Source organism: Oculina patagonica, chromosome 8 (genome assembly GCF_052425735.1).
Source record: "Oculina patagonica isolate OP01 chromosome 8, crgOcupat, whole genome shotgun sequence".
NCBI lineage: Eukaryota > Metazoa > Cnidaria > Anthozoa > Scleractinia > Oculinidae > Oculina > Oculina patagonica.
In genome coordinates this window covers 9,046,725-9,065,829 of record NC_135765.1, presented here as the reverse complement: position 1 = coordinate 9,065,829, position 19,105 = coordinate 9,046,725, and the positions used below count along the sequence as shown (strand labels likewise).

The 19,105-nt window shown below is 38.5% G+C and overlaps 1 protein-coding gene and 1 pseudogene across 2 annotated transcripts in view; both read left to right on the top strand.

Annotated features, from left to right (window-relative positions):
• LOC144662526 (uncharacterized) overlaps positions 1–476 on the top strand; it is a 379,417-nt pseudogene extending 378,941 nt beyond the window's left edge. Inside the window, exon 11 of the transcript XR_013572465.1 lies at positions 78–476. The product of XR_013572465.1 is annotated as an uncharacterized LOC144662526 (transcript). The remainder of the gene's footprint in view (positions 1–77) is intronic.
• A 3,514-nt stretch (positions 477–3,990) lies between these two features.
• On the top strand, positions 3,991–18,575 carry LOC144662545 (uncharacterized). Its single transcript, XM_078523374.1, has 8 exons — positions 3,991–4,266; positions 5,755–5,962; positions 6,844–7,142; positions 7,997–8,137; positions 9,816–10,138; positions 13,202–14,350; positions 15,479–15,749; positions 16,379–18,575. The coding sequence occupies exons 1-8, from the start codon at positions 4,111–4,113 to the stop codon at positions 16,781–16,783; spliced, it is 2,952 nt and encodes a 983-aa protein (XP_078379500.1). The 5' UTR covers positions 3,991–4,110; the 3' UTR covers positions 16,784–18,575.
• Positions 18,576–19,105: the final 530 nt, after the last annotated feature.

Here is a 19,105-nt window from a genome sequence, read left to right as displayed (position 1 = left end):
GTGTTCCAAAAGCTTCTTAGAAGCAAATATCTTCAGTGTAGTATTTATTTATTTTTTTAAACTGTTTCTGTCTTTAGATCGATGTGTACAGTTTTGGTGTTCTCCTCTGCGAAATGTGCATCCGGGAATTGCCAGATCCTGAAAGGCGTGATCGACAAATTGCAATGGTAAAAAACCGCCTTCTTCGCGCCCTCTTGCGGAGATGTGTGCAAACAGAGCCTGGGGCGAGACCAAATATTGAAGAGATTATTGAGGAACTTGAACAGCCAGTTTAAGGTGGCTTACTACAGTTTTGTGGTGAGCAAACGAGCAAACTTTAAAATCCTTTTTAAAATGCTTTAAAATGTATTATCTTTCTTGTATTACTGTTTGGTGCAGAGTACAGCCATCATATGCGAACGAGGGACTGGGCACTAGTAGTCTAGTAGCGTTTCTTTCAAAATCTTTACGTACGACCCAAAAAAAAAAAAAAAAAAAAAATTTTTTAAAAAAAAAAAAAAAAAAAAAAAAAAAAAAAAAAAAAAGATTTTAAAAAAGAGAAAAAAAAAAAATATATATATTTTAAAAAAAATATATTTTATAGATTTTTATTTTATTTTATTTTATTTTGCATTAATGTTTATTCAGAGCTAGCCTGTTAAAAGTTGGGCTCATTCACCCCCTCAAAACTGTAGTAAGACACCTTAATAGCGTGTCGTACTGTCGTGTCGTGTCGTACATCATTGTGTTCAAAACTTCCTGTAAGTTTGATATTATCTTTGTAGTAGGTATTTTTTAAAAGAGTTCTCTTCAGCAACTCGCATAATAGTAAAGTAGTTAGACTAAACAATATATTTTTTTAATTAATGATTATCAAAAATATTGTCTAAAAAATTGTCTAGAATATATTTGAAACGACGACATGTTAGTGTGCAGGTACCATAAACCCTTTTAACGCAGTTTTTGGAAAAAAATAAATTTGCTATTGGTAAATACCTGCTTGTAGACTAAATGAAGTTCTGTTAGGAGCTCTAAAATTTTCACTGTGGAGCCTGGAGCCCCATTCGTTTTGCAGCTTGGAGCCCTTATATAATTTTGCTACAGAGTGTGGAACCCTGAAAACGTTTGCAATGGGGCCCGGCTCGGAGCCATGGAGTCCTTATCCCGTTTTAGACTCCGTGCAAGGGATTTTATACTCTTCAAATTTCTTTCCTTTCTTTTGTACGGAGGACTGATGTCACAAGGCGAAAAAGAAAATTTAAGGGACATTAAACATGAATTAATCGTGACTTAAACTCACGTTTACTAAGGTTAAGTCACTTAAACCCGGATTTAATTTCGACTTAAACTCCGAAATTTAAGAATTCGAAAGAAAGCAGTCTAGAAACCTCAAAGTGCAATGTGTTCCAGGTAAAAAGAGTTTATTTTATCTTCTGTTGCAAAAAAGCAATCATTGAGAGTAGATTAGCGTATTGAAGTTCTCAAAGAAAGTTTTATAGAGCTCTTTATATATAGTTGTATAGTGTACACACGTTATTTTCCACATAAAGTTTAACGTTTTTGTACAGAAGCTTTTACAATTATAGACAGATTTGCGATAAAATTAAAGAATCTCAGAATTTAGGATGATTAGGATTGATAAGCAAAATACTAAAATATATTTCCCAGGCGTCAGTGATATACTGCATATTTTTTTAATGACGTTAGATCAGTTGTTACTGTAGTAGACACCCAGTTTGTTCTCCAGTTTGGGAAACCGCGAATCTGATATTTCAAGGTGCTCTGAGATCTTATCAATTATTCTTTTTGCTGATGACACAAATCTGTTTTTGAGTCATAAAAATTTAGTTACTCTAAAAGAAACAATGAACCGAGAGTTAAGTAAGGTTGCATCTTGGCTTTCTGCTAATAAACTTTCTTTAAATATTAAAAAAACACACTTTATAATTTTCAAATCCAGAGGGAAGAAATCAAATCAAAATGTTTCAATCAAAATAAACAACCAAGAAATTGAGCAAGTTAAGTATACTAAATTTTTGGGATTATACATAGACGATGAGTTCACATGGAAATATCACATTGACCAAGTTGCTACTAAAATATCAAAAATGACAGGTATAATGGCCAAGGCAAGGCATTACTTATCTCAAAAAACTCTACAGACAATTTATGACACCATGGTATACCCTTATTTGACATACTGTAATATTGTGTGGACAAGTACTTATCCATCCAGGCTTAAATCATTATTTATGCTGCAAAAAAAGATAGTTAGAATTATGAAGTTTGCAAAATACAAGGAAAAATCTAGACCACTATTCCTATCATTAAAGATTAATTCTTAATATATATGAGTTAAATATATACCTGATGGCACTCTTTATGTACTCATACTTAAGTGATAATCTACCAAGTTATTTTACTAATTACTTTAAATTAAATTAAATGATCCATAGCCATAACACTAGAACAGCCTCAAATATATATATTGATTATAAAAGGACAAATTATGGGAAATTTTCTCTTAAATTTAGGGGGGCCCAAATTTGGAATAAATTACCTAAGGAACTTAAAGTATTAAAAACATATAGCCTATTTAAAAAATCAGCAAAAGCCTATGTGCAAAATCATATGTATTCCTTAAGCTAGATTATAGTTAATTTTTAAAAATAGCAAAACCCGTGTTAGATACTACATTTATAGAAATTATATCCATCTGCTATATTATTGTTAGTTTTTAACATATGGGGATCTTCTTTAGAAAAGCTCAGTAGAGCTTGCTAAGATCTCCAGTCATTATATATTAATATTTTTAGCAGATATATGACATTTCTGTAAATTAGAAATATAATGGACGAATAAAGTATAAAGTTTGAAAAAAAAGAATAAATTATCATGGCCATCATTTTTGCTCCTCCACGTTTAAACTGTGGCTCAATTTAACCTTTGGTGAAATTTGGGAATTAACTTTGTTTTGGTATATGGTAATATATGATGTTGAATATAAAACAAGGGAGAACACTAACTTGTGTGCGACGCCGTCTCCGTCTTCTCTCTACGAGAAGGCTTCACGCAGCCTGAGAAAATACCAGATTGTACCACACCAAGGGTAAAATATACAGAGAGCTTATTCTCATAGCGAAAATGAAGAACATAACCATTACATACAACGTTATTTAGAATCTGCTTTGATCCCAGCTCCCTTAAGCGAGGAAAATATACTACGGCTAAGGTAAACTTTTGTCAACTATAACAGGATTAATGCCCCTCGTTTTCTTAGAAATGAAGCCATTATTTCTTAAGATAACTGATAAATTGTTTCGAGTAAGCCCTCAGTGTCACGTCTATAATTTTATCAACCAAAGAATCTAAGGGAAACGACGACGGCAGCGAGAGCTGGAAACACAGGTTCAATGATTATAGCTTAATCACACGTTTACGACTCCAAGCACTTAGAATTTAACACATTTTACTGTAGACTATGTCACGTCAGGGGCGTAGCCGGGAGGGGGGGGGGGGGTCCTGGGGTGCCCGTGACACGCATACAACAGCACACAAACACGTAGACAAAAACTAAGTTTACTAAAAAAAAGCGAAAATAACCTGGAAAAAAGTGTAAAGACAGATTAACTTACAGAAGAAAGAAAGTGTATACGTAATTATACAGAGGTATAGATAGTTCAGTTAATAGCATGCAATAATGCTTGATTTAAATTTATTGTTAAATTATAAGCTATATTACGAAGTCATATAGCGATGTTCCCTGCATTAAATCCGTAAGTCGTTCTATATCTATAATTTCAATCGAGATCCTTCTACAGAATTTTTTAAAAATTAAAATTTTAAGCTTCTAAATGGCTATATTTTGGGCTTTTTTCCACACATTGCGTGACCTGTCACGTTGTTATTCTGGTGTTTGCTGAGCCAATGTCTCGCGACAGTGTTAAATACCGTAGTATAGTATTGAAGGGTTGTATGACCCTAAAAAAAAACAATGGCCATGGCTTACGTTTATGAGTAACATGCCGTTGCAATGGGAGAATTCTCGACTATAAAGCCTTTTCATCGTTATGGGTGATTCCTTGATTCATTTACATTGCATTATACGCGTTTAAGTTACCTTTTTAGAACATGACTGAGTTGAAAGGCATCGACACCATCGATATCGAGGAAATGATCAAAACAATGACAGCCCTCGGAGCTTCGTACCAAGAACTTCGGCCATGTTTAGACGAGATGAAGGATCGGGAGAAAGAAAAAAGGAAATCCATTTGGACGGCAGAGGAGGTGAGGTTATGTCGGGCTAGACCTAGTGGCGTCAATTTCACGAAATCAATTGCTCGACGCATTACTTAGTTTGTCAACTGTAGAACATCCGATTGAATTCTGTTGCTGGGTATGTATAAAATGCCAACGATGTTTTGTGTCATTATCGTTATTTTGGGATTAGGGCAGATGAAATATCATTCTTTAATAACAGCAAAAAAATAACGTTGAAGATGGATTACTACTTGGTCGATTCCTGCTGAATGGCCGAGGATATCCTTTGAATGAGAGTCTATTATGACTTATTATACTCTGGCGATTTGGCAGTTTAAGCCAATTTTGAGAGTCGGTTTGCGAGTAGATTAACTATTTATCTGGCGGTTTACGGTCGGTTTACGGACATGTACGCATTGTGGTTCAATGTTACCCTTGGTACAATTTGGGAATTTGTTTTATTTGTTCTGGTGTATGGTAATATATGATGTTGAATATAAAACAAAGGAAAACACTAACTTGCGTGCGGCGCCGTCTCCGAGGAAATACGAGAAGGCTTCACGCAGCCTGAGAAAATACCAGATTGTACCAAGGGTAAAATATACAGGGAGTTTGATTCTCAAGGCGGAAATAGAGTGCACAACCTTTATTTTACAATGAAATTTAGAATATACCTTGATCCTAGCTCCGCTTGTCGAGGAAAAGATACGACTAAGGCAAACCTTTGTCAGCTAACACAGGATTGGGGTCATTCGATTTCTAAGAAATGAAGCCATTATTTCTGTGAATGAATGATAAACTGAGCCCTCAGTGTCACGTCTAATGCATCTATCAATTGGTAGCCGCTGGAGAAGGGGGGGGGGGGAGACCGGGCATAGGCAGAATTTGACAGCAATTGCCTGTCCTTGAAGGGGACGTTTGACCGTTTTAGGCCCGGTTCAGACGCCGGTCTTTTCATGAGCCGAACCTAATTCCTTGGATTAAGTACATGAAAGGATCGGCGTCTGAATCAAATAAGAACGGCTATTTCAATTTGGAACGGCTCACCCGTTCTTCCCGCCTGGCTTGGCCGAGAATTTCGCCTGTGGAACGCCTTTGGAACGGCTTTGATTAAGACGCTGTACTTTTCATGTGCCGATCCTAATTCATAAATTATTTTAATGTATTTTGACTGGTTTCATTGCAACTGTATTAGAAACGGCCTCGGAACGGCCAAAAAGTACGGCGTCTGAATCAAGAGGCGTACTTTTGTCAATTTGGGTCGGTCCAAATTCGAATTGAGTTCGGCTCATGAAAAGAACGGCGTCTGAACCGGGCCTTAGTGGACTTTCTAACAGAATTTTATTGATGTTTAGTGACAGGGCCCCCAGAATCTACTAGCAGATTAGTAAATAATCTGTAGGTTGCCCCAATTCCCAGAATTAGCTGTAGGTTCTTAGCCAATGAGGAAACAGATAGTGACTTGGCTAACTTTTATAAACATCGTTAACTTTTACTATGTTCGTCCTTGATCAGGCATTTTGTGTGTTAACGGATGCCAAGTGGGAAGACGAGAGAAAAAGAGCAATCCTGCACAAATTCTACGAGGATACGGAGGATTGTTTGAACAGCATGGATAGCAAGGTTCGAATTCTTTTGGAGCAGAATATAGGAAACCTCAAAGACAAAATCGCTATGAACAAAAGGGATCTTAAGCAGAAGGACTGCATTGTACTCGTTGCAGGTAAGTTAAATTAAAATACTCTTTGTAAGAAGGAGCTTATTGGTTTTCTCGCTATCCAATCAGAGAGCTGAGCAGCATATAGCTTTGGAAGCAACGGCATACCGATGACGTCATAATCACACGAGTGCCACAGGTCACATAAATGTCACGCAAAGCGTCACGCGGTCGAGAAAACTACACAGCAACAGGTTATTAGTGGTGATATCAATCGGAATTTTGTTCCTCTGTCCTTCCTAGTCAAGTAGTGTGTAGGCAATCAGCGCATGCGTTCTGAATGAGGCCGAAATATTCTCCGTTCAGGTCGCGCCAGAAAGGTCCACTTACCCATGCGACTACTTCTCTGAATGAAAGACAGCGAGTCGTCTATGCGAGCAATTTTTTATGTGGCTATATTTATCTGCTCGTGTAGGCTAGGCAATTGGTAAATGTTTTTGTGACAAATATATTTGCTCAGAAGCTGGCATGTAAGATGGTGTCATTAGCTTTTAATTTCGGGCACAGATTTCAACCATTTCTTTAAGCATTTTTGGTGTTCAGTGAAATCCCGATTTTCCTACTAAACCTCCAGAGGAGAAATCGGGGGCAAAATTACAGGGACGTTCTGTCGAGGAATGTTTCTTGAAACTCCTCGAACCATTTTTCATTTCCATTGGATTTTCTTCACTAAGTCAAACACTGAAACTTCATTCTCGATTTCTTGATCTCTACCATGGCTCGAGCCAAGTTTCGTTTTCCCTTCAGAGGTTTGAGAGCTCAATACGGTTTTTTAATTGAGAACTGGTGGCACAAACTGAGAATAGGTTGCACCGACTGCACCATCCCATAAAAAATATATAGAAGGTATTGTAGAAATTGACTACTGAATAAGATTATCTTGCCAGGTGAGACAAATTCTGGAAAGAGCACCTTGCTGAATCTGATTCTTGGAGAGCAACTTCTTCCTTACTCTCATCTCAACACGACGTCCACTCTCTGTGAGCTAAAATTCGGAACGACACCGAAATTAGTGGTGCACTTCAAAGACAAGGATCCCAAAACAGGACTCACCGAGAAGACTATCTTGCTTAATCGACGAAGCTATCTAGATGAGATTTCTTCCTTTGTCCAAGTGAAGGCTAAATGTGAGAAGGATTCTGACTACAAGAAGATTGAACTGTTTTGGCCACACAGCCTGCTGAAGGTTTGTGATGAGTAGAGGCTCAATCTGTAACTATCTTCGAGCAATTTTTGACAATTTGGGGGTAATTGCAAGAAGCAGTGTTTAATAATATACAGATTTAGCCAAGCCTAAAAGGGAAGCTCCACGCTCATTTTCTGGTTCTCAAAATTTTGTCAAAATACTCTTATGCGATTAAGTCATGTGATGCAGGTCAGCATATACTTTGTTTCGACAGCTGTCAATTGACCATAGCATGGATGGACAATATCAAAAATACAAGCCGAAGTTAACCTTAACGTTTCTTGGGATACGATAAAATGACATTTTCCTCCCCCGATGGATTGCCGTGTCACTCCCTTCTCCTTCCCTGAGAATCTGTAGGCGTACGCTAACTCGATAACCAATTTTTTTTTTCGGCTTCATGGGTTTACCAATTTCCTTACCCATGGTGCTCCGCTGGCGCGCTGGAGCTCGGTTATTAATCTTTTAACACGCTTAAAAACATGTCAGTGAACTTGCTGTTTAGCTTACTGCACTTAATATCACTACGTGTCACCTTAGGTTTTACAATCCACAAAATTTTACTGTGTTAAAATTTCCGACGAAAATCCATGTTCACAGTAAATCCATTCACAGTAAAACCAGGGGTGCATCTATGCGAGGTGTGCGGGGAGCCCGGGCCCCGATCTTTGTTTTTTTTTTTTTTTAAGGCCAAACCAAGTCCTGCAAGGCGGAGAAAATTATTCTCTTAAGCGGGCCCCCTCTTTTTCCAGGGTCTAGATGATCGGGGCCCACTTTTCTGAAGGGCTGTATGCACCACTGAAAACAACTCGTACTTGTATTTTTTAATCATTCTCATAACATTTTTCCTTCAGCAAGGAATCGTTATGGTGGACAGTCCCGGTGTTGGTAAATCCATCATCATGGACAACATGGTTAAAGAATACCTTCCAGAAGCGTTCGCTTTTATCTACGTGATCAACAGTGGGAACGTCACTGAAGTGCAGAAAGGCGTGGTAGGTTTACTGAAATACTACTGAACAATACTTGTAGAAGGAAAAGCCAGTTGGACGCTCTATCGTGATTGTTTGTTGTTTCAAAGTATCCTCTGCATTTGTCCAAACGATCGTAGTAAAAGAGGACTGGATTGCTGACGGACGGCGACGCGTGGGGTGAATAGAAACCACACAGCCTCAATTTAAAAAGTATTTTTAAACAGCCTTAAGGTGGCTCCATAGGGTTTTGAGATATTACGGCGCGCGCACAAGTGATACCCATCAAGAGATCATTTTCGCGTTATTTTTTAAACTAGTTAAATAAAAGCTGCCGAAATATTAAAACCAAGGACTAAAATATGTTGTGCATTATTCTTTTTTAAAATAACGGCCTTTGTTTTTGAGCTACATCTACTCAAAAAGTCCTATTTTTTGGTGTTTTTATGGCTTTGATCTTAAATTTCTTTCATTTTCTTCGGTGAAATTTTTTTAAATTCTCCCAACGGATTGAATCTAATGAGAAATAACTTTTAAAAACAAAAAAAGTAGGGGTTGTCCAGGTCGTTTTTGCCATTTTGGTCATTTTGTGTTTTTTTGACTAAGCAAAAAAAACTGGCTTACAATTTTTTTTTAAAAAACGGCAAAAAGGGCAGTTAAAAAGGTATCACATCTATGCCAAATTTTAAGGAATTTCACCGAAGGAAACTCTAGTAAATACAAGGGGAAATTTTCTATTTTCGCCCGAATAACAATTACGTCATCAGAATAGAAATTGTCCAAGATCGCTATTTGAGCATGCGCGAACTTTCGAACCCTTCGAGTTGATGTGTAAAGACGAGCGTTCCCCGTTGTTGTCGGTTTTTGTGCGAATATCTGTTAACCCCAAGGTTAGTTAGAGACATACCTTAATCCTTTATGTAGCAGAATCTCTGAAATTCTGCTCGAAGTATCTCACAATCGCGGAGACTATTCTTTATTTTCTCATTTGCTTTCGATCGTACGAACTTCACAAAAGCGGCCAGAAGCACCGCGGACGTTGTAAACACTTTTTTAGGGTGTTGTAAACTCTTTTATCTGCTCAACACAGGAAAGCACGGGTGTTGTTTCATTGGCAGGAAGCAAGTCTCGCGTTTTCTCGCCGAAAATTTCACGCTCGCGTGAAGCCGCCATGTTTGTTTTGATTTGCCGGCATTTCAAGCTCGCCCTTTCGTACCCACAAACGGTAACGCAAGTAGTTACAAGTTGAACTTGCATACAGACATGCGTTGGCTGGCCAAATGGACTCGCACGTTTACTCGCAAGTGCACGCAAGTTGTCAAAAAAGCCATTTCAATGCTACTGCGCACGTTGAGTGACCAAACGGTGAAAAACCCTTGCGTTGACTTGCGTGGAAATTTTAATGTCGACCAAAGTTAACGCAAGTCAACGCAAGTGCGACCAAGTCCTGGCCAAAAGGAGACGCAAGTACTTGCGTTTCCGTTTGGCCAGGCCTTTATGATGGTGGTTCCAAAATGTCCAATGATGCGTTTCCGTTTGGCCAGGCCTTTATGATGGTGGTTCCAAAATGTCCAATGATGTCCATTCCTGCCAGCACCCAGTACCCCCTTGGAAAAAAAAGTAATTTCAGAAACAACTGAGAGGAAAGAGTTAAAAGTTTATTTGCAAGTTTATTATGATCATTTCTTTGGTTTTTCTTTAGATAGAAGTACTCATTGAACAAGCCAAAAGGGTATCTCTTGACCAGCAAAGGGAATCATCGTCAACTCGAGCTCTGTTCGTGTGCAACAAGTGGGACCTAGTACCAACGGGAGAGGCTGATGAGGTTAAGAAATACATCATTAAAGAACTCACACAGTGCTGCCCCAGTCTGGACCCAGATTCCCAGATCATTTACATGTCATCGGCTAATGCCAGCGAGGCACAAGGTCATGGAAAAATCACCAACGAATTTGCTGGCCTAATGAATGGTATCAAGTCCATGGTTTTGAAAAGTATGGAAGCAAGGCTAGAGACACAATGGAGGTAATTTAAATGACAAATAAGGTGCTCACTAGATAGATAATTAGGTGAAATTTATTTATAACATGGCTAGCAGAGCCGCGAAATCAAATTCAGTAAACGTAAGCGTGCTAGTACCAACGGGAGAGGACGATAGTGCACGCTGATGACGTAATCGACGAGTGAAAATCTCACTGAGTAAAGCTCACACGCTGTCTTTTGCGAAAGCGATTACATCTTATCTTCAGAAAATCAATGGAAAGTGAATCATTTCAATATTTTTTTCAAGGATACGAGCTACAAGGTAAGCTGTTTCTTTTAACGAGACGGAGAGCGAAAGGGAAAATAAATTCGATTTTGCCGTCAAAGTTGTTTGTGCGCTTTTCTTCAGTCAAACAACAACAACTAACGCGCGAGTCTCGAAGGACGAAAATAATTTTTATTACGGCATAACGCCGAGGAATGGGCCAACCATTATTGACAACCGCTCGATGGCACTAACACCTAGCTACCGAACGAAAGTTTTCGAGTTTTAATCGTTACACCAAAGCGTTTACGGTTCTGTTGTGATTTTTGCCCCTCGAGAAAAATTTACTTCATCGGGCAATTCATTCAACTACCGTTTTCAAAAGAAAAACGTTTATTTTCATCACGACCCTAATTCTGCCACTACGAATGAAATCGGTCCAGAAAAATACTTAAAACTAAGCATGGAACCGAATTCTTTGACTCTTTTAACCCTTGAAATCTGCTTGGCTGTTTGAGGTTGTTTTGTTTTAATTTTCTTCCACTCGGGAGTAAAAATTTAAATTTAATTCAGCGAAAACTAACCTCAGAATCAACAGTAGCATTTGCTGCATTTGCTGTTTTCGTCAAGTTTTTTCCTTCGTTCTGCCATCGAATAAACTTAGTCAATTCAGGGGCACCCATCGAGAATATAGTTCAAAACCACTTAAAGATAGCACCGTTGAACGTATTTTAGTATTTAAACGGTAGATATAGGCATATTTTTATCCCCTAAATTTTTTTTATCTGTTCGGATTTCCTAGCTGAAAGTCTAGTGATCCGAAAGTTATAGGGATCAAAACTTACCTTTTCGAAAACATTCCAGCCAAAGAAGGCTCCCGAAAATTCTAGGTGACCTTTTTAGAGTAAAAAATCCGTTAAAAATGAACAATTATACCATTTTTTAGATATTCGAAAATCCTAGGACAGGCAGACAAGCAAAAAAATTTACAATGAATGTTCCGAAAATTCTAGATCTCAAATCGTCTTCCGAACAGATATTTTAACGAAATATTCCGTTGGGTGCCCCTGTCAATTATTAGCCATTTGACACAAACTGCTCCAATCGTGTAAACTTGATCATGTGTAATTTATTGCTCGACCGCTATGTTTATGTTCTCACACTGCACACAATAAGCACAGTTAGTTTTTTTTCCCGCGGCCGGTTTTGTTGTACAATTCCATCGGCAATGTTATAAAACAATTGGTTCGTGCTTTTAGCTGTGCACTGATCTAATTTTGGTGCACTTGGGGAGTTTGGAGAGCACTTAAAAAGCTAGAGTCTAGGAAGAATCTAAGTCGTTGAAACTTTAATGTGATTCTAAATGCAGGGTGCTGTATTCCAAATATCAAACCAAATTGTATCATGAATTTTTGTTGTTTCCAACTCCTTTTAAAAACAAAATTGTCAGATCTTGATTTTACAATAACTGAGCGAATTCTCGGGCGCTGATTGGCTAATTATCATTGTCAATAAGAGGACAGACGCATAAAACTCGTTGCTGACGCAATCAGCGAAGGTTCTGTCAAACTTTTCAGCACTGATTTAGCGCTGCATTCTTGATGAGGCGAGAATTATTCCACAAAACAAGTAGTCTTCAATGAGGAAATCATCTAAAATTTATCGGTTGAAGCTTAAGAAACCATTGCAACCTGAGAGCGAAAAGATGAGGATGTTTCTCGAGGTTATAGACCTGAAAATCGGCGGTGAGCGGGAATGTGTGCTGTCAGTTTAGAAGCTGAACCGCGCTTTAGCGGATATTGTGTGAACACTTTTCACTGGATTAAAGGTTAGTTGAACAATTCGAATTTTCTCTTGCATTTCTGGCCGTATTCTTACCAAACGTTTAATTTACGAGCCTATGATTCTCCGAATTACAGGGACGAAATACAGTTAGATTCTGCGGCCGTACGGCAATCGCATCTTCCTCATGCATTTCTTTCCTTCGTTTTAAAATCAGTTTTAGCTTTTTGTTATTGTAAAACACAAATTGACATCAGTTTTTTATGCGTCTGTCCTGTTATTGATGATAAATTTCGTCATAACATTGTCAAAGTTTGTTGTAGATCCACTCGCCTAGCGGCTCATGGATCTACAACACTTCCCGACAGTGTTATGACGCAATTTATCATCAATAACAGGATAGACACATAAAAAACTGATGTCAATTTGTTAAATCGCATATGCTTAACTGACAATTCCGTAATAATGTTTAATGATTTCATTTGTTGATTAACCTTTATCATGAAATTAACCATTTAACAACTATTCACCGAAGTAGAGGTGGCTAGTGGTGGATATTTACCAAGTCACGAAGCTGCGAGGTAAATGTCCACCAGTAGCCACCGACACTGAGTTGAATAGTTTTTTTAGTATGTACTAAAACAGTGAGATAATATTGCCCGATGATTTTTGACCAGTTTATTTCTTTCAAAGATTACAATTTTCTCGCGCGCGTTGCTCGGAGGTGAATAGCAAAGGATATTCGGAGTTTAAGAAGCCAATCAACGCGCACCAAAAACGTTACACACTGTTTTAATATATACTAATAAACAATATATTAAAGCGAGTTTAAAAACAATATGCTACATTAAAACTGATGATAAAAATTTCCCTTGGCCAAGCCTGTCAAAAATAAAGCTTAGGTTGATTCTTCTGTAAAAGTTGTCATTAAAAGTATAAAGTATAAATCAAAGTATAAATTAAATTAAATATCTTGCAGCAAAGTAACTTCAATTTGGTGTAACTACTGCATGTATTTCGAAGGCTGTTGAAACTATTAATGCTGTTTTTGTCTTCAGGTGGCTTGATTACCTCCTTGATCGCATGGCTTACCAAACCAAAGCGTTCATTCGAAATTCTCAAGAAGATCGTGCCAAAGTTATTGAGAGAATGAAGTTTCTCCTTGACCGCCTGGTGACGATTGAAAAAGAGCAGAGTACTGTTAACAAGGAGCTGCAGGAATATCTGGAGGACAAAACAGCCGACGTTGTTAGCAAACTGTCCAAGTACCTTAAGTCTCCTGACGTTGTTGAACAGTTTTCTTCGCGAACATTAGATTATAGTCCAGAGCTGGAGAAAAGCTGGGAGGTGGCCAAACCGTACATCCAAACAGCTCTTATGAAGCGCCATCACGGTGTAATCGCCGCGTGGGAAGAAGAGCATCACGTCTTTGCCGATGCTTGTACTTTCCTGATCCAGTACTTCCAACAACGATTAAACTTTGTTGAGAGACAAATTCAAAATCTGGAGAGCTCCGTTTTAGAAGAGAATGCTGCAAGTCTTGCAAGCAGCTCCCTGGATGAATTAAGCTTTACCGTGACTGAACGGGTTATCATTGGCGTCACAAGCCCCATTTGGGTTCCAGTCGGCCTGGCTGTCTTGTTAGTCACTGTTCCTGTGGTTGGTGTTATTGCCGTCAAAGAGAGATGGGAAGATTGGGGCAAAAGAAAAGAGTTCGAAAAAGACAAGTTCACATTCATGGCGAAAGCTTCCAAAAAATATATATCTGAAGTTGCTGAAGAAAAGAGTGTGCAGTCGTACGTAGTGGAGCAACTGAACAGGCCTCAATATTACCTCGATCAAGTTGTAGCTCGTATCCCTGAGCTCATCAAGGCTGCCAAAATGCTATGTCAGCAGCTAAGAGATGAAAACAGATCACAGAAAGAAATAGAAGAATTCTATAAACCTTTGAACAAAAAGAGTTTGCAGCTGAGGGAACGCATAGCCCTGTTCGGTATCAAAGAAGTGCACTCCTTGGACATCAGTTGCAGCGATTTGGAATGGAACGACGATGGTAGTTCACTCCTGGGAAAAGGAGCGTTTGCCTCTGTTTATCGAGGGAAATTGAGGCAGAGAGGAAAAGAAAAACCCGTGGCTTTGAAAGTCTGGAAAACTGAACTAAACGTCTCTAACGCAAGTGCCTTCCTTGCTGAAACAGAAATGTTGAGGTAATTTTTTTTTCCTTTCAAAAGACATATACATACACACGAGGAAATCAGTTTACAGTAGCAAAAAAAAAAATGCTGTAGAATTATAGCTGTACTGAAAGAAAAACTTTTAAAACATGTTCTTCCACAAAATTCCTTTAAAACGATAAAAATAAGTCTTATTTCATGCATTCATTTCACCAGTCGGTGAAGTATTGTTTGACTATCACTTTACATTTCAATACAAGCGTAGACTTCTACTTGACTTACTTGACTAATAGCGGAGCTCCCGCGCCTTTGGTTCGCGCGAGCGGAGCATCCATACCTAAGGAAAATTACTAAACCCATCGAGCTGAGAAATTTTGGTTTGGGTAAGCGTACGTACACCCGCGCGTCCGCCCGCCGTACAGTTGCAGAGGGAGGGGGAAATGGGGTCCCAAGGCAACCCTAATAGTGGAGGTATTAAAATGTAATCTCTTATTCCAATGTACGTTTTGTTAACGTTTACATCGGCTTGCATCTTTGATATTAGGCATCCATGTTATCGTCAATTGACAGTTGTCAAAATAAGGTATACACTGACCCGTATCACATGACCATATCGCGGGCTGACGTTTAGAGCTCATCGAGGTCACTTTTTTTGTTTTTTTAATTTTACCGCTGGACAGGTAATATTTTTCGTTGGATTTCTAGCTTAAGTCTTACATCTTTCTGTTTTCTAACGGCTTATGACAGGATTTTGGCGGTGAAATTTCTGCGATTGGAGTTGACAATTTTTTTGGCCTATGGAACCTTCTTGAACAGTTACTTTTAATGACAGTATTATCAATGACAATAATTTCACAAACTATTAACAACGGACAAAAATGTTTATGTGGAGCTCCGCTTTTAGGCTTGGCTGCTCTGGGAGAATAAGGCCATTGATTCGCTTTCTTGATTCTGTTGGTGGTCCATACACAGTACATGCCCTATCCAACGCCACCTTCCTTTCTTATCTGTTCACTGAAGTTGCAAGCCTTAGCCCGTCTTCTGACCTCTTATTTGACACCCTCATTGGCCAGTGTATTCTTAGCATCCTCAGTAGATACTTGTTCAGAAATTTGTCCAGTTTAGCCTTGTCAGTCTTCTACTACTCTCTTCTTTTTGCAGGAAGTTGAAACATCCCCTCCTCGTAAAGTTCTATGGTGCAGCACTACTTGAAGAAAGGGATCGGGTGAGGGCGATACTAGTGATGGAGCTGTGCAAGGAAGACTTGAGGAGACACATTTTCAAGAACCCCAAGAATATACCTGGATTATCGTCCTCAACACCACCAACCGACAGAAATACAATCCGATGGGCGGAGGACATCGCTGATGCTCTAGGATTTGTCCACAGTCAAGGGTTTGTTCACAGGGACCTCAAGTTGGAAAACATATTGGTAAGAATGAAGAAAGATGTATTATTTTCGGTGTGTTTTGTAATTTTTAGCCCGGTTCTTGGACCGTCCGAGTTCATGGGGAGTGACTGCGAGTTACTTAGAACCATCTGCAAATCTAAAAAAAGGTTATTGTTAAAGATATAGGCAGTATATGATAATTGAGATGTGGAATTCGATACCCTTAGATATTAGATTATCTCCTAGTTGTGCAGTTTTAAAGTCGGGAATGAAGAAGTTTTTAAGTGAGGAATGAATTTTTGATTTATTTTTTGATTTATTTTTTTATTGATTGTTATTACATGATTACTTATGGAGTGTTCCACTCTTTTACAGATTATCCTAATGGCTTTGCTTGTTTGTGTATACATTTAGACTTTGATTTTATTGCCATTAAATTGTTATAAATAAATTATGTCTGTTATACAAGTCTCCTGGGAAGATACTCCATATGAGAGGGATGGGTGTGCTCGTTGTGTCGCTCCGGGGTGTAAATTACGCACTTTGGTCTTACTTAGGGTGTCCTGGACAGTACGCCAGACTTTTTAACCGTCGAGGACTTTTTTAGAGTTGCACATGGAGAAATAAAAACAAGCATGATAGTTTGTTCTTAAAGTTTTGTTTTTTTACAGATAACACACAATGGGGAGGTCAAAATCGCCGATGTTGGTTTAACTAAACAAGCAAACATGATCACCGGTACCATGACCGGAACTCCTGCTTACGTAGCACCGGAAGTGATCAGATCCAGTGTGTACGATAGCAAGGCAGATATATACAGCTTTGGCATCATGATGTGGGAGATGTGGTATGGTGTGGAGGCTTTCTTTGACCTAGGTGGTGATTTGGATTCGTTTTATGACGAAGTGGCTGGAGGTGTCAGACCGTCCCATGTTGAGGGCAGGAGGAAGCCTCCAGATGGGTGGCAGCATCTGATGCAATGTTGCTGGGATGGCGAAGCAGAAAAACGACCAACTGCTGTGAAATGTCAGTGTGTGTTAATCAAGCTTTACCAGGATGTAGCACCGCCCATTTGAACTATCTTTTTTAAGCGTCCATTTCAACTTATTTGCAGTGGAACAACCCCGCTTTACGGACACCTGATTAATACCGACACCCCGGTATAACGGACAGTTTCGTTGGTCCCGACAAAAACCTCATACATTTTCTCTTAAATTATCCCGCTAAATACGGACACCCGTTAATACGGATAACGGACACTTTTCCGTATCTCAAGTGACAAACTGACATACATTGACAACCCCACCTTACGGACAGTGATTATCTGTGAACTGTCAATTTTCATTGTCGCGATTATTTGGTAACTTAAAGAAACTGGACACTGGTCAAATAATGACAGAATTCTACGAGTTAAAACGCTTTTATTACAAAGAGTAGCTTAATAGCATGACTTGCAGAGGTTTTGTTGAATTTTTAGTCCGCCTGGTTGTGTCGCAAGCTAAAAGCGGGGTCCCAGAAAAAAGTTACTGATATATGTTTTATCGACACAAGGACGATGCAGTTTCCTTTGTAACTGAAACTCTGACCTGACCGTTCTTAAACTCTAAACTCGTTTTAAAAAAGACGATAACTTTACTTTGCACGGAATATTCCGTGCAAAGTAAAGTTACCGTCTTTTTTAAACGAGTTTAGAGTTTAAAAACGGTCAGGTCAGAGTTTCAGTTACAAAGGAAACTGCATCGTATCCGTGACTTTTTTCTGAGACCCCGCTTAATACGGTCACCCCGTTAATGTGGACAATTTGGCATGTCCCCTTGGTGTCCGTATATACGGGGTTCCACTGTAAACTAATTTTTGTTCCAAGAAAAAAAGCCTCTGTTATGTATCACAGAAAAGCACTTAATTAAGATTATGAAAGTGAGACCTCTGATACTCTAGTCACTAGCCAAGCTTAATTCTCAGTCCAACGTGCCAAAATATTGGGAATCGCGTTTATTATTTTTGACCGTTTTGCCTGACCAATGGCATGCATGTAACCGTAGAATAGTGTGTGTGTGTGTGTGTGTGTGTGTGTGTGTGTGTGTGTGTGTGTGTGTGTGTGTGTGTGTGTGTGTGTGTGTGTGTGTAGCGATAGTGTGTGCATGTAGATAATAATATTTATATATTTTATACCGTTTTAATTTCAAATTTTTAACCTTGTAAGTAGTTATATTTTTCGAGGACCTCCCTGAAAACGACTGTATGTGATGGGAACTTCCTTGTTAGAAATTAATCATCATCATCATTATTATCAACTGTCCATTCTCTGCTGTGACTGCCTTTCGTTGCAGAGAAAACGTTTATGTTCCAAATGAACAGAAAAATAACATATGCAATGTAGGAAGGACGCGATTAGTTGTGTTTATTGGAGACGAAAAACGAAGAAGTTTACATGCAAGGAAAACATAGACGAATTTACAAGAGAAAAATATCATTAGACACTGTTATCCATACGACACTCAATGTCAGCGAAATACCGGAAAAAAATAGCCTGGTTTAGTTTTAAGCAAAAACTGGTTGTGTCGAGTGACTAGAGCGAGAGGCTAAAAGCGTTTAAGTACCATAATGTGACGTAAAAGTCTCTAAGAAAACGAGCGAACGTTTCAAATACCGAACATACACATATCATATATAATGAAGTAAAAATGTAATATACTTGGACTTGGACTCTATTTGTTTAGTAGATAAAAATAGAAATTGTTGAAAGACATGATCCTGACGTATAAGTGCACTTATGACCGGCATCGAAGTCACGACTTCTGTTATATTTTGACTGTCGGATATCCAACAAGAAATTGTCTATAGATAATAAAACTTAAACTAAATGTTTTTAAGTTGTTGTGCAATAGACCCGAGCGTCGCTTCTAGCAAAGACTTTTTTGACCTCTGAAGGGTAGTGATTGTTTAAGTGTGTTTCGCTTGAAGGACTTTTATTTTTTATGGAAATTCGGACAAGAAACATTTGTTTTGTTTTTTTACTTGGCCTAAGTTGATAACCACGTAAGTAGTTTTTGCAGTCCATTTTCCTACCATAATCTCTGTATCTTGTAGCGGTTATTTTAAGTCTATGTAGTGGTAGCTAGGGGTTTTTTAGGCGTTGGTGAGCCCGATGAGGTGTAGAAACTGCGCATTCTTCTAATATCCAAGCGAATTAATTTTACGCAACGGTAATGGAACTTAAATGGTGCAGTGTTTATTTTAGTGGTGGTTCTATGTCAATCCGCAATTTTCATCAATAGTCTACCAAACCAGTACTACTTTAGTTTTGTTGTTCCATTTTCGAAATTCTGTAATTTGTTTAACTGTCTTTTATCCATTAACAATCTCATCTTGGCGGCAGGATTAATTAATGTACTAGT

Coding starts and splice junctions, on each gene's coding strand:
- LOC144662545 (XM_078523374.1), top strand. CDS start 4,111: ATGACTGAGTTGAAAGGCATCGACACCATCGATATCGAGGAAATGATC. Junction 7,143..7,996: donor GGCCACACAGCCTGCTGAAG/GTTTGTGATGAG, acceptor TTTTTCCTTCAG/CAAGGAATCGTTATGGTGGA. Junction 8,138..9,815: donor CTGAAGTGCAGAAAGGCGTG/GTAGGTTTACTG, acceptor GTTTTTCTTTAG/ATAGAAGTACTCATTGAACA.